Source organism: Simochromis diagramma, unplaced genomic scaffold (genome assembly GCF_900408965.1).
Source record: "Simochromis diagramma unplaced genomic scaffold, fSimDia1.1 OVJJ01000321.1, whole genome shotgun sequence".
Classification (NCBI taxonomy): Eukaryota; Metazoa; Chordata; class Actinopteri; order Cichliformes; family Cichlidae; genus Simochromis; species Simochromis diagramma.
Genome location: NW_024386772.1, coordinates 9719121 through 9746985, shown reverse-complemented (window position 1 = coordinate 9746985; position 27865 = coordinate 9719121). Strand labels below are relative to the sequence as shown.

At 42.0% G+C, this 27865-nt stretch overlaps 1 protein-coding gene across 2 annotated transcripts; it reads right to left on the bottom strand.

Moving 5' to 3' along the window:
* Positions 1–36: 36 nt before the first annotated feature.
* On the bottom strand, positions 37–27865 carry notch3 (notch receptor 3). Of its 2 annotated transcripts, XM_040039721.1 has the most exons (33): positions 27597–27865; positions 26520–26592; positions 16747–16889; positions 16315–16650; positions 15606–15728; positions 15283–15516; positions 15047–15202; positions 14722–14907; positions 13489–13602; positions 11903–12016; positions 10733–10966; positions 10361–10471; positions 10079–10271; positions 9748–9893; positions 9289–9522; positions 9042–9194; positions 8686–8914; positions 8356–8557; positions 8092–8248; positions 7813–7997; positions 7575–7707; positions 6818–7075; positions 6595–6707; positions 5957–6486; positions 5548–5862; positions 5318–5457; positions 5011–5233; positions 4774–4864; positions 4466–4634; positions 4026–4330; positions 3750–3897; positions 3548–3645; positions 37–3445 (listed from the first exon to the last, which is right to left on the bottom strand). In XM_040039721.1, exons 1-33 carry the CDS (start codon positions 27655–27657, stop codon positions 1955–1957), a joined length of 7398 nt encoding a protein of 2465 aa, XP_039895655.1. In that variant the 5' UTR covers positions 27658–27865; the 3' UTR covers positions 37–1954. The 2 variants fall into 2 exon arrangements, with proteins under 2 accessions (XP_039895655.1, XP_039895663.1); XM_040039729.1 differs by lacking the exons at positions 37–3445; positions 3548–3645; positions 3750–3897; ... (7 more) ...; positions 6595–6707; positions 6818–7075 and having other exon boundaries at positions 7567–7707.

Here is a 27865-nt window from a genome sequence, read left to right as displayed (position 1 = left end):
CGTGTAAAAAAAATCAGTCACAGCCTCAGCTTGAAATAATGCTAAATGAAGTACATTTTATTTTTGTCCTTTTAGTACACAACAATCATTTTAGAAACAATATTTCTCAAGCAATGATCTACCCAGAACAAACATATTTACAAACAGAACTTGAGAGATTGAAATGTACAAAACACTTAGTGCGGCCTGGTAGAGAAATTGTAAAACAAGTTATATATAAAAATAAACAAATAAACAGCCAAAAAACTGTTCATTGTAAGTAAGATGTGAACTGGACTGTGAACATGTTTCTCAGGTCTGGCAGAACAGTATCTGATTCTATAATGAACAGAATAAACAATAAATGAAAGATATAATAAGTCTATGACACACTAAAGTGGTGGCCAACTTATTTCTGTTCATATTGTCACAAAATAAACATGCGAAACTTACTTTTGTAAAATTCTACTATTATTATCTGACTTTATGTTGAAATGCCCACAAAATGTTAAGGATGTCACAATGAAATAAAAGACTTGGTCAACTCTCGGTTAGCTAAATGACAGTGTCATCTCAGAATTTAGCAAAAACGTTATAGGGAACGACACTACATGGTAGTGTTTTTTTCCTTGGGTCTATTTTAACATTCATCTTAAGATGCAACCACATAGCCCCTGGACTGATACTACTGTAGATGCAGGGGCACTATCCCACTGCATGCCATAAAACACCTCCCTGAGGAGTGACAGGGCATAAGCAGTTACAACCCAGTAGCCACGCCTTCATGCTGACCACTACATCACCGTAGACAAGGTGAGAGTGCCACCGAGATCTTAACTGCTGCAAATAGTCCATTTAGTCTGATCAGGGACATCACAAGCTTAACAAATTCTGCTAGTCTGTGTTCTGTTCTGTGCTGGATCCCACTGAGTGGTGCAGAATCCAGACTCAATAAGACCAGCAACATGGAGGAATGTTTTGCAGGGAAGACTAAAAAAATAGCAGCTGATACAAGCAAAGCTTAGCATATCTGAAATGGTGTTTAAAAAAATATACAGAATATAAAGCAAAGTAAAACATAACGGCAGTGAGCGGCTGATTTTATAGGCAAAACAGTTCTGTTTGAAACATATTTCTTTTAAAGTGAATATAAACATGCCTTAAAACTGAAGCTATCAAGGTTGGCAGTACATATACTTCAGTGTCAGTAAGAAGCTACAAATGGAAGCATTAACTAAAACTTTACTCTGTTGACCTCATTTTGAAAGGCGATAAAGAAAATTACCATGGATTAAATGCCACCCATATATTATAAATATCCATTTTAATCATTTTGTACCGGACCCACACTTGCCCTATTGGGCTGGTCGTTTGAAGTGCTTTAGAGACACTTATCTACATTCTTGTTCATAATACTAATATGGAAAACCACAAATCAGCTGAAGATATCACAATTGCAGGGCAATTTTTGAAATGTTTTTGTTTTTTGTTTTTCATTTCAATCTGTTTTTAATCTTGGGGTGACACTTTATATGAGAAGCTAGGACAGAGAAAAAGAACTAAAAAGTAGTTTAGATAGATAAAGACAATAAATAAAAATAAATGAATTCCCTTCAGCATTTCACTTTTCCTCTTATCTACTTTTAAATGTTTGTTAGTTTTTAGGAATGTCCCAAGTCTTTGAAATGAAAGACTTGGTTTTCTTCATATACTTTTTTTTATAATAAAAAACAAGTCCATCTGTGACAGAATTACTTCATTAAATTGTCTGCTGTTTTTTCAGACAACACACATATCCCTTTACTTTTTTTCTCTGCAAAATCGACCAGCAGACAATCCTCGTGATAAGCAGTCAATCCAAATCCAATGAAAATCTTGGAAACAGGCTGACACATAAAAACACAGACAGACCCCAAGAGCCAGTCCTCAAATTCTTTCACCCTTGGTCCATTTTCAAGCAGAGGCTATATGATCTTCATGCAAAAACTTGCATCTTGCCATTGGCCTCTGGAATTTGAGTAATTTGGGTCTGGGCAGGGACAGCAACTGCTGGGCTGGGTGTGGAATCCGACCAATCGGAGACGCAGTGAGGAGAAGGACTGGACCAGTGCTCAGGAGACTCTGGAGACGGTGTCAGGTAAGGGTGCTCACTGGGCAAATGAGGGTAATGCTTGGGTGTGGCATCCATTGTGGATGAATAGCTGTGCTGGGAGGGAGGGGTAGGGTAATCCTCCTTTCCTGCCATGCTACCACTAGGCTGGGAGGGGAGCGCCTGAGCTGGCTGAGCTGCTGATGTGGCTGCCTGGGGGACCTGAGCAGGAGGCTGTGGCTGGGAGGACTGCTGAGGCATCTGCTGCTGCTGGAAGAAGGCTGGTGGGGCCTGTGATGTCTGGGGTGTTGGTGGGGCGGAAGCCATGCTTTGCTGGTTGGTAATGTTGTGATTCATGAGCTGTTGCTGTGGTTGCTGCTGTTGCTGCTGCTGTTGCTCAGCAATCAAAGGCAGCTTTACGGGGCTTATAGTGGGTGTGGAGGTAACAGGTGTTGGCTGCAGCATGGGATTACGGTAGATCTGCTGTTGGTGCATCAGCATGCCCTGTTGCTGCATGGCTGGACTCTGGGGGTGCATGCCTGCCTGGCTGCTCTGCACAATATTCACTACCTGTTGACCACATTGGGATGAAGGGGGCATGCGATTGTGCCAATCAAAGGGCACGCTGACAGGACTGACCATGCCCATATTTAGCCCCATCTGGCTTGAATTCAGCACATAGCCATGGTTGATATCTGATGTCATAGAGACGCGTCCCTGCAAGGACATTCCTCCACTTCCTAGATCATTGAGTTGGGCTAGAGACACTGCAAAGGGGCCACCTCCCTCTAACATGCTGCCATGTACCATCGGGGTGTTTGGGACAGACACTGATGGGTGGAAAAGCCCTGGTGACTGCATGGCGACTGGAGACGTGGGGTTGGTGATGTAGCCAGCATTGCTAGCTCCCCCATGAGGTGAGTCCAGCGAGTCAACTGGGGACAGAGTAACTGAGCTCTCCAGTAAGGCACTCTGCATGTCCAGTGTTAGCTTCTTATTGCGGGCCTTCACTGACTCCTTCAGGCTAGCGGCATGCTGGCCTCCCAGGCTAGAACCTTTGGCCCCAGGCCGACGGTTTTTCTTACCCTGTGGGGTGTTCTTCAGATTAGGTAGAAAAGCGCTGGGAGGACACATAAGAGGAGACAAGGTGTGTCCCCCAGTGAGGTGGTGACCTGCTCCGCCATGGCCCTGGGGGCTCCTCACTGTGTTATATTCATCAAGAAGCTGTACAATGTCATGATGCATACGCTCTTGAGCAATGTCTCTTGGCAGCCTGTCCATATGGTCTGTGATTTCTCTGTTTGCAAAGTGAGCCAGCAACACCTTCACAGCATGACAGCTGCCCTCACGGGCTGCAAGAAACAGTGGGGTTTCCTCCTGAAAAAAGAAATAAAATTAACACAGATTGTTAGATACAAACACGTATAAAGGTGCAGTTGTGAAAAAGTGTCTTAAAAACAATATAGAAGAATGACATACCTTAAGATCTTGCATATCTTTGTTTGCACCATTCTTGAGCAAGGCAATAGTGGCATCCACATTGTTGACGGCAGCAGCCCAGTGCAAGGCAGATTTACCTAAGACACAACAAACAATTCAAATTAAGAGAAATGATTTCAGTATAATGAATGCATTGGGAATGCATGCATTAGGACATGTGTGATAAATGGCACATACTTACCCAACTCATCAACTGCATTAACATCTGCATGGCACGTGATGAGCTCCTCTACCATGCCCTCTACTGCCAGCCGTGCAGCCAAGATTAGTGCTGTTGATCCGTCGTACATACGTGAGTCAAGATCCGTGGCTCGGTTTCTGATCAGAATCTAGAAGTGTGTGACAGATTAAATTTAAAATTTTAATTTATAAACAATTGAAATGTGCAAGAAATGTGCTACAGTATTCCAATCACATTCCAATGTAGCATATCAAATAACCAGTATGTGTTGATTACCTGGAAGACACCCTGTGCATCTGCAGCTACAGCAGCATGTAGTGGGGTGCGTCCCGTGTTGTCCTGAGCATTGGCATCTGCTCCAGCATCCAGCAGCCTCTTGGCAGCATCAGCACGTGCGTAGCGAGCAGCCAGGTGAAGGGCTGTCTCACCAGTGCGGTCTGTTTGGGCTGCAAGGGATGCACCCTGGTAGATTAGGTCAGAGATGATGTTGGCAGAACACTCTTCATTCTCCTCCTCGTCTGCTACCTCAGACTCTAAGCCACCTCCACAGAATGATGCCAGCATCAGAGGTGTAAAACCATCTGTTAGGAGATGAAAACAGGCATGCGTGAGCTTATGTCTATTGGGTTGCTGAATTATACTGTAAGAGGAAAGTATAAAAGTTATTTGCAAATGACAGTTTCAATTTGAAAACTTTACTTGATATCACTACCAACCTGGGCCTCGGACATTAACATCCATGCAGTCACTTTCAAATTCTCCTTGGGGTGGAGTGAGGGGCATGGTGGGAGGCACACGGATATCTGCAGCTGCAAGGTGATGCTGTGTCCACTGTCTGCAGTCCACTGTATCTTCAGCGTCTGAAAGCATACTTGGCTCCTCAACCTGAAATTACAGGAAAAGATTAAAGAAAGAGACAGAAAACATTTTAAATGCAAGTGGCTTAAAAACATACACACACAGACACACATACACACTCTTGTGCTTCTGTTTATGTAAACTGCAAAACACTTGCAAAACTGACCTTGAGCCTTTTTGGTTCTGGGCAGTCTGTATCTATCCACTGGTCACTATGATCTCCGAGGAGAGATTCTTCCACAGTTTTTGGCATGTGCCTGTTGGCAGATGAATAACAATGTAAATCCAAGAGAGGTAATATTTAATTAAAAAATGAAAGCACTTCAATTCAATTCAATTCAATTTTTATTATATACTCCCAAAATACAACAATACTTGCCTCAAGGCACTTATCATAACTTACTTCATTCCCAGAGCATCCTGGCCCACAGGTTCTCTGCGGTTTTTGTTGCTGCTGGGCTCCTTCTTGAGGAAGAAGCCTTCAGGGAACCACAGGGTGCTGTGCTCTCTTTTTCTGCGAGCAATTAGCATACCTATGATAAGGATGACTAAAAGAAAAACAGAAGCTATCCCCACAACCATCAGATAGAAGGGTAATTCAACAACGGGGGCATTGATTTTTTCACCTGTGGGGAGAAGGAAAGACATAATTACACATTTGTAACTTATTAGTTGTAGTTCATTTGTGCATAATAAGTATCCCTACTTACCACGGACTTCTTTAAGGGGGTAGGGGAACTGGAGCCCTTCTACTGCTGACAGAGCTCCAAGGTACTCTGCAGCACTGTCAGCTGTTAAGAAGCAGTCCTCCATGCATAAGCGGTTGTCTATTTCTACATAGACTTTCGAGCTACAGAAACAGCAGAGAAGCAAGAGTTTAGTGCAATGTACAATCTACAGGAAAGGCTTAGGCTTTTATTTTACTGTATGCCTGACTGACCCAATGACTTCCAGCTCCCGCTTCATGCGTGCACTTTCGCGGGTGTAGGGTTGGATCATAGCTTTTCCATTGCTGTCTAGCCTGAAACGGACTGAAGTGCGTAGGATAGCACTTAATTTCTGCAGAAAAACTGTCCCGGTGCGAAGAAGCTCTTCTGGAGGCATTAGAACAACCAAAACCAAGACGTTCTCAGCAAGTCTTTCTGCAACTTTCGTTGCACAGTCCAGGCCATCCCAACCACACTCTTCTGTGTTGCAGCCCTGGTCACATTTTCCATCAGCATAGTGGTCGATGCAATAGGCTTCATATATTGGACTGGAGATGATATAAACAGAAGGTTAAGCACGTGAAATTTTGTCAGTTCTGTAAATACTGGCGAGTATCCTTTAAACTGAAAATTTAAACTCACTTGCAAACTTTCTCCTTAGTTTTGCAGTCAAAGTTGTCATACAGACAGTCAGCGTTGTTACAGGACTCGTCACACTGGCTATTGTTGAAGACACGCCAGCAGTGTGGGTCTCTACATTTATCCCAGGGCTTCATCGCTAGAGAGCAGTCACCGCCGTCCCAGTGACAAGGCAATGAATTACATTGTTTGTCACAAAAACCATCTGTAGCTTTGGCATCACACTCTGCCAGAGGGCATGAGGGGACTGGAGGGTCAGTGGTTCTGCTGCGGTGCTCACATCGTCTGCCCTTCCATCCACTGGGACACTGACAGTTGAAAAATGGGAAGCTGGTCTCTTCAGTGCATAGTCCTTCATTGCGGCAGGGCTTGGCTGAGCACCCATCCTTGCTGCGATGCTGACACTGGGGTCCACCATAACCTGGTAGACATGTGCAACGAGCCCCTCTTAGGGTAAGTGAACAGCTACCTCCGTTGTAGCAGGATAGCTCCCGACAGGACATGCTTCTTTCACAGTTAGGCCCTGCATAACCCTAAGAGAGACATAATTTTTGGAGGTTGATATATGAACCTTTAAATCAAGAATGCTGTAATTTAAAAACTAGGAGGCCAAATTACAAGCTTTTCATATTTACACTTACAAGTTGGCATGTGCAGGTGTATCCCTGAGAAGAGCTGCTAGTTATTGAACAGACTCCTCCATTCTGACAAGGCTGAGACTCACACACACTGAACCTGCTCTGACACCTCCGACCTAAAAAACAAGGTATAGTTAGTAAAGTTATACATTTGGTCAACAACAACAACAACAAAAAAGCACGATGAAGGTTCATGGAGAATGGGAATTGTTCGTAGGTGTCTAACCTGTGAAGCCGGGCTTGCAGACACATTGGTAGTCATTGGGCAACTGTATGCAATCAAGACTGTTGGAAGGAATGCAGGGCTGAGAGAGACACTCATTTATGTCTCCTTCACATCTTTCTCCTGTGAAACCAGGGGGACAGTTGCAGCGATATCCACCTACTCTGTCCACACAGGTGCCATTGTTTAGGCACTTAGGAGGAGCATTGCGTAGCCTTGGGTGTGGAGCACAGTCATCTTCGTTGATCTCACAGAGAACACCTTTAAAAGGACAGGGTAATTATAAACTCTTCGTATACATGAGATATTTATTTTGTTGTTTTTAAAATAAACTGCAAACACCGGCGAGCATTATTTGAAGTGGGTTTAATAACATATTGCAATATGGAGAAACACGTTCCAGTCAAACACCTAAGCAGATGGGCGTGGTTCGCTCATGTCTTATATGACTTGACCAAACTCACAGACAAAGAAAATTCCTCCACACATCTATACCTTCAGCTCAGCCCATCCTTGAAAACCTTCCCCCTAACATGGAAACTACGACTTTACATGCAGCGCCTGGATGCCTTCTACTCTACAATAGGCCCTCTGTGAAGGTGCAATAAACATGAGGCCCACTTATAACATTCTACATGCATACAACTAAGTGAGAAAGTGATATTGCTATTACCAAAGTGATCCATACATAAGAAAAGAAATCTGCCACCAAAGTATTCACTAGTAAGCATAGGGTGTTGTTTTACATGTGCTTACATACCCAGGGTGCCAGGGGGACAGGAGCAGATATAGTGTCCCACCAAATCAATGCAAGTGCCTCCATTCTGGCAGGGATGAGACTGGCACTCGTTGATTTCTATCTCGCAGTCCTTTCCGGTATAACCTGGCATACACTGTAATGACACAACAATTAATTTTTGAAAGCAAAAAAGAAACCCAGACTGTTTTGAAATCTGACAATTAAAAGGAAAAGAACATGTTAAAACAAAGCAACTTACATCACACTGGTATCCTCCCACATATCCCCTGCAGGTGGCGCCATTGCGACAAGGTTTGTCTTCACAATGATCCACTTGATTTTCGCAATAGCTTCCAGTGTAGTCATTAGGACATTTGCAATAGTGAGTATTCCCGGTATTAACACAGTGACCACCATGGTGGCATAGTTCATCCGTCTGGAGCCCTAATAACATAGATTTGTGAGCAAAGTTTACATCAGTAACTTAGTCACAAACGCAGACAGAGGTTACATCAAATTGTACCCAACATTAAAATACCTCTTTGGCGGGCAGCTGCTTCACAGGAGACTCTAGGGATGTCACAGTAACGGCCAGACCAGCCATCAGTACATTCACAGATGAATGAGGCATCCTTTTGACGGCAGCGTCCTCCATTATGACATGGAGATGCGCGCCTGCACCAATCAACTGGCGTCTATGTAAGGAAGAGAGCGACTGAATTTAGAATTTATTTGTTTTATTTGTGTATGACGATTAAAGTCCTAAACGTGAAATTTCAGGGGTGCATTTAAATATTTGTACCTGACAACGGTTGCCAGTATAGCCCTTGGGGCAAGAGCAACGGAATGACTCCAGGGCATCCTGACAAATGCCTCCATTGAGGCAGGGCTGGGAGTCACACTCATTGACTTCATACTGGCAGTGGGACCCGGTGAAGCCAGAGCGACAAGTACAGGAATATCCATTGATTTTATCTGTGCATGTCCCCCCATTGAAGCAAGAGCTGTGGACATGTGTGAAAATGTAAGCTTATACTTCATTTTACCTAAAAATTAATTTTATATTCACTTTATGTTGTATTGTATAGCTAGATTATTTTTTTGAGTACATGATATAGCTCCAGATACACACCTTTCAGTACAATCAGGGATGTTTGTTTCGCAGTGGATGCCAGTAAACCCAGGCATACAGGTACAGGTGTAGGAGTTAACATAATCTGTGCAAGTGCCTCCATTTTTGCAAGGGGAACTTTGGCATTCATTGATCTCTACAGAACAATGAGACCCTGTAAAGCCTGGCAGACAGCTACAGTGGAAGAAGTTCACACCATCTGTACAGGAACCTCCACTTAGGCAGGGATCTAAAAGCAAAAGAGAAGAAAACAGCTTTGGGCAAATACAGTACCTGCACATGAATTTGGCATTTTATTTATTAGTAACAGTCATTTAATAATTATATGATAACTGTAAGTGTAAACAGCAACTCACTAGGTGAACAGTCATTGATGTCTGTTTCGCAGGTTAGCCCAGTATATCCTGCTTTGCAAGAGCACACAAACCCTCCGAGCGTGTTAGCGCAAGTCCCACGGTTTTTGCAGGGGTTTGAGATACATTCATTCACATCTCTGTTACACAGCTGACCTGTAAAGGAAGCGTTTCACAAGATATAGCTGTAAGCTTCCAATTAGACTATCTATGCTAAGCACTGAGATGACTGAATACAAAATTTGCGAACCTTGCCACCCTGGTGGGCATTTGCATTGATAACCCATGTAATCTGGTGTGTGGATGCAGGCAGCATGATTGGCACAGGGATTAGGAGAGCAAGGAGTAAGGACTTCAGCACAAGTGGGTCCACTGTAAGGAAGCTCACACAGGCAAGTGAAACTTGCCACGCCATCTACACAAGTGCCCTTGTTCAGACAGGGACTGGACTCACATTCATTGATGTTCACCTGGCAGAGGTTACCTGTCAAAGGACAAAGGAGACGAATATATGTATGGATTAGCATATTTTTATGTACCACTAGGGGGAGGTAGACAATTGCCATAGCCTAAGATGAAAATTCATGGAGGACATCAGATATGTTTAGCTATTTCTTCTCTGCTGCATGTGCTATACGTGTGTATTCTGCTCTTTCTACTGAACATTTTAAGGTTGATGGTGTGTTTGGCTACTTTGATGCCCTCTCACCTCTGAAGCCTTGGCGACACTTGCAGGTGAAACCATTGAGTTGATCAATGCATGTGCCAGCATTCTGGCAGGGACTTGGCAGACAGTCGTTCCTGTCCAGGTCACAGTTCTTTCCCACCCATCCCGGCTCACAGTCACAGCGGTAACTGGAAATACCAGAGAACAGTTAATAAGCCAAAAACGTTCAGTTTGTAAGAATGAAATAACATTGACCTGATGTATAAGTTATAGGATTAACCACAGTCTTGGATGGAGCCCATTTCAAGATTATGTTTCCTATGTGCCCATCTGAATCACTTTAAAGTTTAAAAAAGCTGTTAAATGTATATACCCATTAATGTCGTCCCTGCACGAGCCATGGACGCATGGGCCACTGCCACACTCATCCACCTGAGAGTAGCAGTAAGGAGGCTTAAAGCCATCAGGACACAGGCAGTGAAATCCATTCTCTTCATCTATACATTTTCCTCCATTCCTGCAGGGGCTAGATGCACACTCATCTATTTCCACATTACATTTGGGACCTGCAAGAGAAATGTTATACATAATTAGAGTTCTTTGTCAACATTTTCAGTGAGGATTTATTCACACTGTTATTTTCATAAGACCTTACCAGTGAAGCCAGGTTTGCAAACACAGTCATAGCGATTAATGCCATCTTTGCAGATGCCATAGTCACATGGGTTGCTGGCACAGTCATCAAAGTTTATCTCGCAGTTTGTACCTGGGTGCAAAAAGAACTTTTATATTAAGACTGTAGACATTTTAACAATTTTAACAATGCAGAAAATCTTTCATTACATTTCAGAACAAAATTCTATATACATTCTTTATAATAAAGTATAATAAAGAGTCTAATTCTATAGCATTTTATATATTGTCACAGCATTATTGTTATGTTGAAGAGCAACGGCATTAATAAAGGGAATAAATCAATGGCTTGAGTTAACAAAGTACATGATACGTTGTGGGATTTTTCTCTTACCCGAGGTTCCATGTTGGCACTGGCAGATGTACTTGTTGACCTGGTCCATACACTTGCCCCCATTCTGACAAGGGTTGCTGTGGCACTCATTTAATTGATTCTCACAGCGATACCCTGTGTAACCAGGTTCACAGTTACAGGTGTAGCTGGCAATGCCATCAATGCAGGTACCATGGTGACATGGGTCGGGCTGACAGTTGTTGATGTTACTTTCACAAAGTATGCCCTCATAACCTATAGAGGGGAAAAAATTCATTAAGAATAAATTAATATTCTGAATTAAAAAGTACATTAAGAATTAAGAATAAGAAGTGCTTTTATATATATACATATATATGTGTGTGTGTGTCTGTGTGCGAATGTTAAATGTTCCTCTTTCTCTTTAGCATAACAGTTTTTTGTTTAACTTTCTCTCTCTTTTTTCCATGTTTTGTATGCTTGCTTTTTCATAAAAGCTTCTACAGTTGGGCTTTTGACCACTGTGGTTTCCATATCAACGGTGTCTGTGTAACAGACAAGAAACTTGGTGTGTGTGGTATGTGTTTAGAGCAATGCTGAGATGGGCAAAGGACTAAAGAAGGGCCCTACACAGGCCTCCCAGTCTTGCTATTGTTCTCAGAGTTGGAGGGAACAATAGACTGCACCACGTCAAACAGGGCCACTTCACTCAACAGAAGGGGCCCAAAAACACAAGGAACACCAAGCAGCTGGCCACTGAAACAATGACCGTGCTCCTCAGTAAGCACAGGTCCAAACAAACATATTAAATATCAACATATAGCTACAGTCAAGCTTTACATACAGACTTTGAGAGAAGCTTTACACGTTGAATGCTTTTGTAACACAAACATAACTAAATGTTAAAGAATTAAAGTTAAAAATGCAGCATAAGGTGTTGTGAGGGGGTTTAAAGATGAACAGATGTCAGGGTAATGACCAAGCCTCTTTTCTTGGCAACTGCTGGTCCTCAGTGACCCCATGGTCCTGAGAGCCGACGAGGGAAAGAGGGGGATTAGGGGCCTCAAGTCAGTCTGTTTCATTAGCAGACACCCAGAGAAACTCCCCATAACACAGAATGCTTAACAAAGGCCTGAACAACTGGTTAAGGCTCATCTGCTATTTTGTCTTTGGCTCTTCTGCTTAACAATTGTTAAGTAATGAAGCGCTTACCTTCAGCACAGCGGCACTCAAACCCATTGGGCCGATCGTAGCATTTTGCTCCATTCTGACAAGGCGTGCTGGCGCACTCGTCTATGTCTATTTGACACATGGTACCCGTAAACCCTGGGACATGCAAACACAGAGGTTAAAGGTCAGAGAGAAGGTCCAGCGAAAGGGTCCATGCTAAGGTCAGAGGGCAGATCTTCTCTCCGAAGAAGGGCGGAGGTCTTTGACTGGCTAAGGTAGGGTCTGAGACCTCGACTGGTTAAAGACAAACTATCTATGCACTTGGACCAGGTTAGAGCTGACAGAATGCAATAGAAAGCCTGTGACCTTGAAGATTTTTCAGAGGAGAGACTCATAATCAAATGATACATCAATATATTATTATCAAATGGTATGGACTATCAGGACATGGACAAGCAATGTATCCATCTTCAGCTCAACTAAATTTTGACACATTTTGTGCATGAAAATGCTTATATATACACTGAAAGATTATGAACTGCAGCGCATATAATTAATATTAACACAGTTGACAGAGGTTCAAAAACAACAACAACAATAATAATAATAATAATAATAATAATAACAACAACTAGCTCGAATAGTCTGAGAAACTGGGCAGGCTTGAAATCACTGGGCACAGTGCCCAGACAGGGGTGAATTGGTGCATTGGTAACACACTGCTCAGTTGATTAACAGTGTCAGGACGGTCTGTGTGTTGATGCTTAGCCTGGTAAAGGGGGTGCTGGAGGAGGCGGTGGGGATTGTTTTTTCTTTTAGGGAGCCCCCCCCAGCCCCCTCCGCCCTTCACTGCCTGCATCAGCTCCACCAGCTCAATAGCTAGATGGGGGGCGGAGGGGGGACGTCTGTCCCAGATGTAAATTGCGAACCTGGAAAAGAATCTCATTAGTGGGACTGCTGTCCCCCGCCCCCCCACCACCACCATGAGGGCAAGATGAGGGAGGCTGCTGTCCCTTCTACATTCCATAGAGGAGGGAAGGGTCACAATGGTGCCTTTGTTCAGGCAAGGGGATAGGCAGACTTTTGGGCCTGGCTTTTTATATGAGTGCTGGCTCTAAATACCAGCAGGCAAAAGTAGTGAGGCTGACCCTCCCTCCACTAGTCCTGGGGACATTTAAACTTTGGCTTTCTGCTTTTACTAATGCTGTCAGTGTATTGCAGGTGTTAACCAACATATTCTCACTCCCAAGCCTTTATCACTGTTCTCTGCAAAGCACGGTAGTGCTCCAGAAAAATCAGCTTGCCAAATAAGAAGTAAATTAAAGTAAAAAATATAGATATCAAAAATACAATTTTAGCATTAGAAAGCTGGAAATGAGTCAGTGGTGTAATTCATAGGACTTTGACCCAAAATACAATAGTTTGCAATCAGACTTTTAATTTTTTAGTATCCAGATGCTTTTTGGCTTAACTACTTGAGTTGTTTTTGCATATGATAATAGGTCAAAAAAATTAATCAAATGGTAAAAGATTATTACTTGTTAAAGGTATTTAATATTTTCAAATCTGTCCTCCAGTTTGTTAGTTGCCATTGTGTCTGAACAAAAAGCAATTCAAAACAATTTTACCTGGCTGGCATGTGCACGTGAAGCCATTGACCATATCCCGACATATCCCATCATTCACGCATGGGTTACTCTCGCAGTCATCCACATCAGTCTCGCAGTATGTGCCCACGTAGCCTGGAAGACAGAAGTGTTCTTCTTTTTAGAACTTTTTTATTGCTTTTAAACCTGTTTCTCACTTTCGAGTACGGGTCAGTTCAAGCCAACATGGTGTGTACATAATTCTGTGTATTGTGTAGAAACCTTTTTACTTGTGATCGTTTTACACTTGCTTTTGCTAAACTACGGCATCCAATTCCACTGAACTGAAATCGCCACGCACTACTGTCCATAGAGCTTTGCTCCTCCTTGGCTCAGTGTCCCATTCAGCAGATGCATGTTATGCTTTTTACTTTAGGTCCTTCATTGAGGTGAAACAGAATGTGAGTCAGAGTCTTGCTCCTGTGGTGAGGCTAGCGTGGAATCAGAAATAATCAGTAGCACCACATGAGCTTTGCCAGGCTGACTGATGATGAGGAGGGTGAGGAGGAAGGCCCTGTCTCTGGAGGGGGGAGGGGGACAGGCTCTGGGAAAGAGCCTCTTTCCCTCTCTGTGTATATGAGGGGTGCAAAGTGGAGCACAGAGGGGCCCTATTGTTCCACTCCATTCCCACCACTCTACCACTCATTAGTATTCACAGCACACTCCTCCCCCTAACTGCTCGCCCTCTCTCACATCCAGTCCTATAGACCCAACTCCCGGCTCTAATTTGTATAGCTCCCAAAACCCCAGCATGCATGTAGAACTGTGCATGAGAGTTTCACTGTGTTTTTTGTCCCAGAGTGTCAAAACTATCACTCAGTCCAAACCAATACTCCATCTGGTGGTACAGTGCACTGAGGATGGAGAGGTGCCTCCATATAGCCAGTGTTTAGGGAAATACATTACATAACCTTCTACACTGGCAGTATGGTGGCACTATATATTGTGTTTCTTTCGAAGTACAAGTTTTCAAAAGTATCTTTTGGTCAAAAGTGATTCTCTTGGATGATAAATCTGTGTTGTGCCCGAGTTTGAGTTTTAAAAAGCTGTTTTTAAAGTATATTTTAAAAAAAATTAAGCTCACCTAAAACCTGAGAGCAGGATGTAAAATTGCAACAATAATTTATGTAAGCATAGTTAGTTTATTAAAAATAAAAAAAAGAAGTGATATTTCTCTTTATCATAATGGAGTGGCCATACAAAATGTCTTTGTACCTGGCATGCAGATGCAGGTGAACTCTCCAATCCGGTCAAGACAAGTGGCATCATTCTGGCAGGGCATGGACAAGCATTCATTGATGTCAATCTCACAACGTGGGCCGGCATATCCCCGGCCACATTGACACTGGAAAGACCCCTCTGTGTTCACACATTTTCCAAAATGCTCACATGGGTTTGCACCTGTTGGTAGAAGGCAAAGGATTAGAATATGGAACACATTCAGAAGAAAATTATATACAACAACACAGCATACACAGCATATAACAACAGGACCGGGATTTGGCAAGAAAAAACAAGCCAAAAAAAAAAGCAGACTTGCCAATTGAGCATTCATCCATGTCCTGGTTGCAGGCACCCCCTACAAAGCCAGCAGGACAGGTACAAATGGCACGGCCATTAAGAGGGTTGGTGTCACACACTGCTCCCTCATTGCAAGGGTTGCTTACACATGCATCATCAAGGTGGCATAGCAAACCTGTGGATAAAACACATATATCAACAATTTATCATACAGGATTAAAAGGGCCAAATAGGCAGATAGAAAAACCCACTTACCTGTCTTTCCAACTGGGCACTCGCAGAAAAAGGATGCTACACGGTCATGACAGGTGGCACCATTGAAGCAAACAGCTATTGCACAGTCATCAATGTTCTCACTGCAGTCATCTCCAGTCCAGCCATTGACGCAGACACAAGTATGGCCACCAATGGTGTTGAAGCAAGTACCCCCATTATGGCATGCATTGGGTTGCATTTGACACTCATTTACATCCTCAGCGCAGTATTGTCCTAGTGGGTAGGTGAAATATGGGTTTGAACATATTTTTTATGTACATGACATGTATACCTGTATTTAAAGTTAATTTGAAGAGCTATACCTGTCCATTCTGGTGGACACTGGCAGTTGTATGTATTAACTCCATCTACACATATTCCTCCATTCATGCACTTGTGACCTGGGCAGTCATCCACATTGTTCTCACAGTTGTGTCCTTCAAAACCTGAGACAAATTTAAAGACAAAAGCCTTATAGCACGCAGATACAGTAGCAAACACATCCATTCTGCAGACACTAACATTTTTGCTCATAATCTTAAATCATGTTTTGTATAACAACCCAAGGTGAGAAGCAAGGTGAACAGTAAAAGGGTTCAATGGGTGTTTAATTGTTTACATGTTCCCACATAATGTCAGCAACAGCACTGACTCTTGCCTGCTTCAGAGGTCAACACCCCCCTCTGTGTTTGCTTGTTTTATAATCTCTCACAGTTTCAATGACTTCCTCTCTGGCAAAAGACATTTCCTGTCAGCTCCCAGTGGGAAACCAGAAGCCCCATAAAATAAATTCCTTCTGTTGTGACGAGAGCAGAGAAGGTTGCAGGCCGCCTGCCTCCAACTCTCCCACCAATCCATCCACCATTAGAAGCTATTAAGAGCAGACAGGAAGCTGACATAAGACAGAGGATATAAAACACCAGCAGCAGCACTAACAGCTACGTCATCAGGCTGGGAAAATCTGATGCCCGTAGCAGTGGAACGACTGTGTGTTTGTGTGTGTTCTACTGCTCTGCTAAAGAGAAATTCTACCTGGTAGGCAAGCACACTCATAGGAATGATCGCTGGTCTGTCGACATGTGCCCCCATTAAGGCACTGAGATGGTGCACAGGGCAAGGTGGACACCTCACATGTGCGCCCGCTGTAGCCTGGCTGGCACTGACAGCGGAAGGACCCATGGATGTTCATGCAGGTTCCACCATTGAGGCAAACACCAGGCTTGCGGCACTCGTCAATGTCATTGCGGCAGTTCTTTCCTTGGAAGCCAGGCGGACAGGAACAGTTATAATGGTTATTCCAATTGACACATCGGGCTCCGTTGGCACAGGGACTTGTCGCACAAGCATCAATGAGGGAGCAGTCTTGGCCTGGGAATCAAATAGTGAACAGAAATCAATTTGATACTTTGAATTTACTTAATAAGATCTGACGTTTCCATTACATATGCATTCTTTTAGACATACCTCTGAACCCTCTCTGGCACACACAAGTGTACTGTGTGACACCATTGAGCACCTCGCTCTTGCATGCTGCTCCATTCTGACATTGTGATCGAAGACATGGATCCAGGTATTGACAGAGAGGACCAATGAATCCGGGACGACATCTAAAAACACACACATAAGGATGCGGCCTATATGTCAAAACAGGTCACAACAATCAAAGGCTAGAGCAGTTAACACAAAGCTGCCGAATTACGGCAACTGTAGCTTGTTTTTCATCATCCTCTGGGTTTGGCAATATGGACCCAGTGACGCTTAGGAAAGCTCTGCTACCTTGAGTAATAGTTCTTGCCCTGGAATGAATTTGTTTTAGGATATTTTTTCTCATAATATATAGCACACATATTAGTAGAGCCACAAAAAAGAAAAGAAATACAATGAAAAGACAGAGTTAGGCCATGTGTGTTATTGACTTTATTAGTCGCACACTACTATTTTCAGTTGGAAAACCTAATTTTCTCAGTGTCAGCTAACATTCTCCAGTTTTTCCACACCCCAGTTCTTATTTCTGTTGCCATATATGAAAAAGAACACACCCAGAAACAGTTTGGAAATTTAACAATTGCCAACAAATACTAACATGAGGAAAAACAAGGGCTGCACACAGTGCTCTTTAACAGGATAGGAGAAACAGCTGTGGTGTTTAAATTAAACAACTAACTGTCCTCTTGGTGGCTGTATTCTAAAACATGTGGTGATATCAGTTTATTCAAAACATTCATTTATTTTTTGGGTTCCATTACTTTTCATTCTGCAACTACCCTGAAGACTGGAGTCTGAGGGGTGACCTATAATTGCCTTGTCTCTATTCAAGCTGTGTAGACATTGTTTGAGCTTGACCTAAACATGCAGTACAAAGAAGCTGAGATAAATATAAAAACAGGGTTTCCAGTTGCTCTCTATGAAGCTCCTATGGGAGTTCAGGCAAGGTTTGGAGTGCTGGTAACACTACACCCACAGTGAAGCCCTTGACTGAGGACAGGAACCCTCTTCAAAGAGGCTGATGCTTATGGCTGTGAGGTGACAGCTGGGTTCTGGCCCACCCTTGGGCACTGTCATCTCTTTCAATGGAGAGAAACCCTGGGCAGGATCAAAAATGGGTTTTCATCTGTTCTCACTTACAGGATAATGCATTTTTTAATTCTTACTTTTGTATGTGCAGTCCCACTCTAAGAAAAAAAGACAAAAAAGCATAAAATGCTCTCACTCCTGGCTAGGAGGCTGAGGCTGCTTTACATTAGGCGGCAGGGAAACCGATCCAGATCTTGATTTTCTATGAAAAAGGATGCTTTGTTTCTGGCTGGTCTAGATTGGTGGAACAATAGAAAACTTAAGGTTTCTCGGTTTTGTTTAATTTTTTTTTCTCCAGCTTTCCAAAAGCAATTGAAATTGTGGACTATGCATGAAGGCACACAAGACTATCCACAAGAGTGAAAAAATATATTTTTAAAGTGATAGTTTGGTGGTATGTTGAATTTAATTGTTAGAAAGAGAATATAGGGAACTGACATCTTCCAACAGAACATGAGACTTCATTGGAAAGTTAAACTGAAGCCATTTGAATGCCTATGTTGAGAGACAGATTTTGTGCATTTACTACAGCTACTTTTCCTTCTCCTAAACCCCTCCTCCTCTCATGAGGCTGAGAGGTCAGATGTTAGAGGGTCCCCTGTTTGATTGTGATGATAATGTCACTCAGGCTACAGAGTGTGAGGAGGGGATGCTCCACAGGAGAGACTGTCTTTTGAGGGTGCAATTGGTAGAGAGGGAGATCAAGAGGAAACAAGAGTAGTCTGGTCCATCAAGAATGCCATGTCATATTTCCTGTAATCCCTGGTCCTTTGCTCTGAAAACACAGTACTCACTCGTAATGCACTATTCTTGTTGCCATAGTAACCTCACAGATGAACAAGCAAGCTTGACACCCAACCAATCACCCCTACCCCCCAACCATGGTTCCCATGGCTATTTGTCATGGCTTGGCTGGGTTTATTTAGAGGCAAATTAACTATGTCTGGAATCTAGGGTGTCACTAAAAATGAAACACAAATGTGGAACAAAGCGGTCTTTGAAAGGACTGATGAACAAAATTGCTTTAAGAGCTGAAACATACAACGCAGACTGACAGTCAAATTCTTCTGGAGCCATATTTGACTGCTGATGAAAACCAAAAAGCTAGAAACTTAGCAGGCGTTGTTCTCCAAAGACCATCATGACTCTATGTGGAAAGAAATCAACAACTCACTCCAGGAAGTAATGTGTCCCCAAGTGTATGTTGATATACAGATTAAAATATTTATTTGGAATTAATGTGTTTTCGTCTATTAACATACAGGTATACAAGTGTATCTGTGGGTGGGCTTATAAAAGTGACGATAGTAATAACGCCTGATAAATTATTTGTCCTCCCTTTCAAATGTCCAATGAAGTAAGCAGCCAAAACACACATTCTTTTGTCTAGACCTGACTCCTTGCCAACATGCTACTCCCATAACACACAAATCAGAATACTATCAGCGTAGAGACTGTGAGAGACATGCAACTTTTGTCCTGGTTCACACTTTATACCACTGTGAAAAGTCTGCTTATCAGGCTCTTTATAACCTTATGGATTCCACTGCCCATGGGAACAGAAGGGCAGGATCTGTGCCTTTGCGTGAGCCCAACTTTAATTGTGGCGGATGTGAAAGGCAGGTGCAGTTTGCTGTTGTGCAATGGGCCCCTGAGTCATACTTAGTGAGTGTCAACATCTGACCTTGGAGGAAGAGCGTACAGCAGATGAGGAAGAGGTCTCTGGGTGCAACAGAGAGACGGGCAGAATGAGTAATCTCTCCTTGTCAGCACATATGAAGGTTTTTGCCAGCTGCAGTACTGACACCATGCATCTGTCCACATCTGTCAGAGTACCTCTGGTTGTCTAGCATTTAGCTCCGGTGCCAGACTTTAAGCCAAAACCATTGAGCTTCTTTGCCCATGGGACAAACTTTGTAACCAACACACACACAGTCACAAACACAAGGCATTTTAAATATCTCAGAAGGTATGCTCAACCTTAACAAATACATGCATTAACAGTTCCGCCTAACAAACACTGTTATGTGGAGGCACCACTGCAACAAAGCAAACACATGCAACAATCACTACACACCCAAACACAAAGAAAAAACAACTTACAAACAGCCTCAGGCTCTGAGGAGCGGTTGTATCATGAATGCATAAAAGAGAAGATCCACTGAGGAAATTATATAAGAAGGAAAAGAGAAATAGCAACCTTGTCAAAAGGTTTAATTGAGAGCTTCAAATACAAATGATTATTAGACATCCAAAAACAAAATGGGATTCAGTCAGTGTGCTTTGATTGCAGAGTTGTTCTGTATCAAGTAATGTGATATCATGACTAAAACCATTGGATTTATGTAAGTTCTGTCACTTGTTACTTGTGTAACACAATGCCAGTTTTCCTGGTTTCTGGGTCACTGAAGCAGGGTAACCTGAGCTCATCCTCTTCTACACAATAGCGGCAACTCAGCCAGAGGTCAAAGGGCGGCTCACCTGTGAACAAAGAGGCTGTAATCTCTGACACGGTTCGTACACACAGTCATGCTCCACAAAACAACAACTATAAAGGATTCTTCTTATCTTAGGGGGCATTTTCTAAGACAAATGGAAAGGAAGAGAAACAACTGAACTATCATGTTTTGACTTGGGACAACTTTTCAAATTCTCTGTTGCCTGAAAAAAGCTAGTCTTACGTTTTTTAACGCTTGAAGTTGGTATGACATCATATAATGAATCTGTTGGAAAAGTCTTAAAACATTTCCTAATACAACTACCTCATACCCTTCCCCCTCTTTCCACAAGCAAGCAGGAACCAGCTCTTCTCTTTTATGAAGAGTCCACACTGACACCACACTGCCAACAGGAGCCCATCTCCACACCCCCTCCTTCCAGCAACCTCCTCTGCTCTGCTCTCTCCAGCTTGGCTCTCCTTTTCAGCAGAGAGCCAGATTGGGGGTTGGGGAATGTTTTGTGGTCCAAATAAAAGAGCTAAAGTAGTCAGAACTTCTTTGAATGAAAGTGTTGGGGGGTGGGGGAAGATGGTAGGGGTAGGAGGGAGTGGGGGGCAGTGACCCAAACAGCTAGTCTTTCAGGCCTGGGCTGTAGCCTGGCAACAGTAACCCATAGTGAGACAGAGCTAGAGTGGGAAAAAAGGGGGGTGATGGGAGACAGGGTTTCATAAGGACAGTTGGGGCACTTCAGAAGACTGATCCTCCTACATATGCAGGTAGCTCTGAGCGCTGTGCTAAACCAATTCAGACTCATAATTAAGTACAATCATGTCCAAAAGGATGACTGTTTCACAGTCTAAAGGCCAAGGTTTGTTTCAACAATTGTTCCTAGAGACACAATGAAAGCATTGAACAGTCCAGAAGCTTTCCACAGCCCCCCCCCCCCCCCCCAAACATGCATATTAAACATGTGACTAGAAAGACATTTAACTTACTCGAGGAAAAGTGTTAATTAATCTAACTAAAAAGCTGGGCGGACTAAGTGAATCCTTCTTAACTCTGATAGTCCTATCACAGTTCATACTTTATCAGTGAGAGGCTATCGTGTATTATAATAATATTAATATAAATCCAGAATTCCAAGGAAATACCAGACATTTCCTTGGCAGCGAGGAAAGCACATATCCACTGTACTGAGAGAATAAATACGTCCTGTTGCTAAGTGCTCACTAATACACTTTCCAAAAAGTGTGTGCGTGTGTGTGAGATCTCACGCACAATTCTTGCTACCTCACACACTATCGAAACAGCTTCTAGTGTCAGTCTGAAAGAATACACCCTCACATTTTTCAAATAGCAATGCATTTGCCCAAAACCACAATGCATGAATCCTAGGGTTGAGGTCTTTCAAAGCATTCTCTATTGAACTCCACCACAAAACTCCACCCAACCACCTAAACTGAACCAGATTTTTTGGAAAACTTTGAAATTGAAAGGACCCCATCCCAATGTTAAAGTCAAAGATAAACTACAATGACTTATCCAGTGTTTTGTTTTAATTTTGGATTAAATAGAACTACGCCAGCATCACTTAAAATTGTTCACACAAAATATCACATGGATTGACTGAGGTCAGCACAACCTCTCGCGTGCTTATTGATGTGAGGAACTGTCAAAAGTTCTTACAAGGAAAATGTTTATGTTGCCCCAAAAAGCACTAAAGATGTTAAAGAAGTATAGAGTAATAAAATATTCAATAAAACCAACACATGGCAAAAATGCAGCAATCAAGTGCTCTTATGAAGTGGCAAAGTGTTTAAGCCCACAACACCTCAGTATTTTTAATTAAGAAAAGGTTATGGCTTAGTAAAATGCTGCCTCGCTGGAAGCAAAGTGTTTGTGGAAATTATGCTTAGTGGAAAAGTGAATGCCTTTTCCTGAATCCTTTAATGATGGACCCATCCCTTCCTCTGCTGACAGGGAGGGAGACACTGGGGAATTTTTCACTGGCAGACCTAAGTTATTCTAATCAGACCTGCCTGAGTGTCTCTTCAGAAGTCATTGTCTCCTGGATAAGAGCAAACAACCAGGCAATGAAACTTCACATCCAGGCTTATCCTTAAATAAGCTTGCAGTTCAGACATACATAGACATCAAAGAGAATAATTTGCAAATTCCAACAGGTTGTTTCAGGGGTAAAACCGACATAAATATTACTTAAATGCAATGCATAAGAAAGTGCATATGAATTTAATTTCCACATTCTTAGATAAAAGTTCCAGGTTGCAAAGTATAAGGCAATGTAGCGCAATGTATCCAAGTAATGAGAAGTGGTGGAATTAAACACAATAAAGAAAAAGATCAGAAAATGGAGAATTATGAAGTAATTAAGCTGCTTAAGCTTCTCTGATAAGACAGGATGTGTGTAGCTGGGAGGTCAGAAGGCACCACTTCCTTTGAGGGAGCCTGGGAACCACAGCTCCCAGTCTCCAGTCATGACCCACAGAAGAGAAGGGACAACAAACCAATATGTTCCCCCTAATGGTGTAACCTCTTTGTCAGATAGCACTCATATCCTCATAGATATGAACACTATCCTCTTGAGTCATTATACTTTTCTGTGCTTTCAATTCGTCTGTAAAATGGCAAGACAATGGCTCCATCTGCCTGGCATGACAGCATGAGAGTTAAGACAGTATTTGCCTTCAAAATGGCACCATAAGATTTTAATAATCAGCCAAATCACTATGAATTCTTCAATGAGACTGCTGGAATACTCTCTGCACAGTCTCAGACAGTACTGTTTAAGGCATTCCTAAAGGGGGTAGAAGGATGAATGGATGGGAGGTAGAGACAATAACCTGAAAGCACCAGGGGGAGAGGAGGAATCTTGCTAAGCATTCCTTTCTAATCCACTATAAAGATACCAAAGAAAACACTAGCCCCAAGGTGCCGTGTACTAAGACAATAATATAATCTGTTTCTTTGCTATGGTCTGTCACTTAATATGTGCTTTGGCATGAGAGAATGCAACCACTTATTATTGAATTGGGTTCCTTTGAAAATGTATTTCTTATCTGCTTGTATGTACTATGTATGTTTAACCCATCCAGAGAAAATCAAAAACTTCCTTATTTTTGCCTTCTATTTTGCCAAAAGTGAAACAATGTAGGCAGATAAACTCCACAGTATCTTGACATGACAAAGAGGGCAAGTCAAAGGTGCCCTCTTTATCATGCTTTAAGAGTCTGGGAGTTGCTACAGGGTCATAACAAAACACTCCCAATTTATATGATAACTCTGCTACTGAAGCCAAGGGCAATCCATTTATAACACGGGTCTCAGATAGCAGAGAACTTCCATATTTATTTTCATTCAGCTTGGCAGATCAGAGGGGAAAGAGCTGGTTGTAATCTGTGATCTGCCTCTGCCCTGATAGACAGAGGATGAGTAGCTAGAGCTAGGACAGCATGCAGTGAGAGAAAGAGCAGACACAGTTGCTGTTACTGTGTTACTGTGAGAGAGGCAACATGTGCTAGAGGGACTGTGGGCTACCGGATTCATTCCTCCACAAGCTTGTCTCTCACAGTATGGGGGCGACTGACTGCTCAATGGCAGCACCTGGCCCTATGCTTTCCCTTTGTCAAGATCTGACTTCACTGGATTACCATCACAACATCCACCAGCTGTCCTATATGCAGACCCCCCGCCCACACCCTCACTCCCTCCTAGCCAGCTTCTCTCAACCCATTCCCTACCCCCAGTCCAATTCCCCCAGCTGGATCTCCTCTGAATGACACCCCCTCAATCTGCCTAATTATCTTTCCTCTGTCCATACTGCTGTAGCACTCTTCAAGCAGGGTGGAGCTGAGGGGCCAAAGGCTGTTCAACTACACTTCCTGACTGCTCACCTAGAAATTACACTTTCAGTGACACTATGAACTCTTCATTGTCAAGTTCAAAACTCTGTGGCATTGTAAGATTGTGAAGAATATTTATTGTGTATCAAAGAGAAAAGCCTTCCAAAAATGTGTATTAAACCATTTGTAGATATGCTTTTAAATATAACTTTTAATAACATTAAATTTTACTGTATTATATCAAATAGTTAGAAATAATGGAGAATGGCAGTCGGTGCCAAGATCTAGAGCTCCACACAGACAATTAACCTATTAAAACTAATAACAGTGACTGATTTTTACTGAGTGACAGAAACAACTAAAACTGGCATTACAAAGTTGGTTACCTGAGAAGGAAACCACTATAATCAGAGACATATAAAGAAACAAACAAGATTTCATGCACTTTGAAGTTATGCTGTGAAAAACAAGACAGAGGATACATTGGTTTTGGAACAGTGTCTGGAACAGTAACAATGGCAACTGTCACAGACACTGTAATACAGTCACCTGAGAATCTGTTTTCCTGTAAGAACAACAAATAGCACAGTAGCTGGACAACAAGGAAGGGCAAGTGAACTTCTCTACATGAAGTGATGTGTCCTGTTCTATGGAACAGCTTTGCTTTCTATGAAAGTGCTTTCTGCTGTTTTTCTGAATTCCTTTCAAATGCCAAAGCACATATCTGCCTCTGCATTTTGTTTCTTTCCATTCTACACTGGCCTCACATTGCTGTGGCCTTTCTTCTCTGCCTTCCTAAACCCTGTTCTAGTTCTGGTGCCAGGTTACAGCCAGGTATCTGGTGGAAGAAAGGATCTTTTCTCCTATTTTGAATCTCCTGTTTCTGTAGGCTCCCAGGGGAAGGGGTGGGGTGGCTCCACTACTCATAGGACTGGTCTGACCACTCTCATGTGGCCATGCTCCACTCCACTGCTCTCCCATATTATGGGACTTTTTCTACATTTGATGTCCCCTTCCATTGGAAAAAAACAAAACAAAAAACAAATATCTCAACCATGTCACTCTTAATGATTTTTGGTACTCTACCAACTTAGTAATTACACATTCACCGCTCCCACATCACTAACATATGAACACACACATGTACACAACACAAAGGATCAGAGGAACAAAAAAGGCAAACACAATCCCTGTGATGTAATTACACTTAATCTGGAGATTAATACACTTAGACCAAACACTGGGAGTGTTGTGTTGATTTTCACTCATAGTAGTTCAAAGTAAATTATGTGATCGTGAAATAAAGTTTAAAAAAATCGGTCCAAATAAAATTATACATTTACCCAATAAAAACAATCCTGGCTATAGTTAATGATTGAAAAAATGCGGGTAGTGGTTACTAGTTTCACTTGCAGTTAAGTTACACATTGACTAATGTGTAATTACTTCTACTGGGAGTACAAGAACTTTATACAAGTGCAACGTAATGCACAAACATACACACAGTATATACATGTGTGGGGATGTGCTTTTGCCTTGAACAAGTCTATTCAGGGTATTGGATTAACTTAGGTCCATGCAGTACGGTAAAGTGCTACCATCTCCCATAAAAGAGTAAATTTACTGTTTTGGAAGGATACAGCTGGCAAACAAGGAATTTTGTTTTAAAAGTATCTCCTCCATCTGACCCCCCTCAGGCATTTTTCCTGAACTATAGGGTTTTTTTCTTTCCTTTAAAATGACCCCAGGGCAGGACACTGTAGACTATTTAACTTGACTATTGTAATAGGTTCCCACACAACCCTCCTCATTTGAAAAACAAAAGCTTTGACAAAAGATGCAAAACCTCTAAACTGCAGGAATAGGCAGGACATTAAGACAATTAGTATTTTAAAAAAACGATTTAAAAATTTCTAAAGCTATTTAAGGAATTTAAATAAATAGAAATTGCTTTAAAGCTGAGGCTACATTGAATAAAAGCTTAATGGTGAAAAAACTGAGCCAAATACACAAAGAAACGCTCCTTTGGCAATGTGTAGCAAGATGTTGTGATTTATGACTGAATGAGCTCCTTAACAGGTGCAAGAGATGAGTGTGTCGTCCATGCATTTCCAGACTTGTTGATGCTCATCTGTGCAGGTCTAATCAATTTGTTCTATCTTTCACCACTGTTATGTGGGCGTTATTATCTAGACAATAGGTAATAACAGGGGCATTTTTCGCTCCTTGTTTAAGACAGAGAAAAACACCGGAAATCTGCCAGGTTATGCACAAAACTGTTGGTTTCGAGCTATGGCAAATGGGAGCTATCGCCCTTTGCGCTGGTAGGTTTTTTTTTGTTTTTTTTTTAAAATGTTGCACTTACATGCATCGAAAAGGTGAATCTAGGCATGTCCCTCCATTTTCACATGGCCTGTGTTGATCCACGCAACGGATTGCTGTGGAAATCAAAGAAAGATGTTAAAAAACAACTTTAGTAGTTGTCTACAAATCATCATAACCTAATTTACATAACTAATCAAAACTCGCTGATAGTGATTTCTAGACAACAGTCCTTTGCCACTTGTTACATCTTGTAGACACACCCGCACATGTCCACTAAAAGAAGATACATTTCTGCGTTTCCTTGATAGATATGCATGCTAGAGTACCGAGTTGCTTGTGCTTAAAAAAGTATTTGTTTAGGAGAGAACATGTTTTGGTATTCAGTTAAAGTTTAAACCACACATACAAAAAAAATTTAATCAAATATTCTAAATTCCTTCTGCGCACTCTGGGTTTTGTCACCTTGCCATCAGACCTTTCCCACACAGTTAAACTAACTTTCCTGCAGGTTCCGAATTTTTTTTTTTTTTTTTTTTTTTTTTTGAATTTCTATGTTTATCTATACAGCAGTGAGTGGTTTAATCACACGAACACCAGCTATTTTACACATGATGCGCTAACCCGAATCTGCTACAACGACCTGTTGCCGCTGTCGTGCCAAAATGTGATTGTCGGTATTTAAACTGCTGACTTGACTTATTGACCTATAATCTATCAAACATGTCTTTCCTGAATAATATTGAATCATTTTGAGGTAGTGTGTATTTCTGTTTAATTATAATGCAGAACACAAAGTGAGTACAACTATTTATAAACAACGATAATAGACATAAATACCACGTAAAAACTACGACATTTTTTGTGAAAGACGAGAAAACAACTTCGTTCATCATATCTAAAATTCCAAATAACTACCAAATAAATAGACGAACAAAAAGGATAAAAAGAGGAACTTATTAGTACATATTAGTACTCACTGGTAGCCTAGATAATCAAGGATAACCTCATTATTTGGAACTGGACGGTGGCTCGGCTGTCCAGACAAGTCCAGTCTAGCCTACCGGTGGGTATAAATCTAAACTGTGAACTCAGGTATTAAAAGTGCAAAATGACTTACCTTCACAGACATGCATAAACAATAAAAATGACAAAAGAATCCATGGAATATTCCCTTCCATTTCGGTGGAAAAGTTTCCAGCGTTTGAAGTATTTTTTTAGTAGAAATACATCCTTTGTTAAGTTCACATGAAAAGCTCCAAAATCGATGGGTTCTTTTTCATAAAGTCAGCCGGAAAACGTAGCGTTAGATCCTAATCCCGTAATATCCTCCGCAGCTCGGCCACGGCTGCTGTGATTCTCCTCTCACCTCCTAAAACTTTTGAAAAA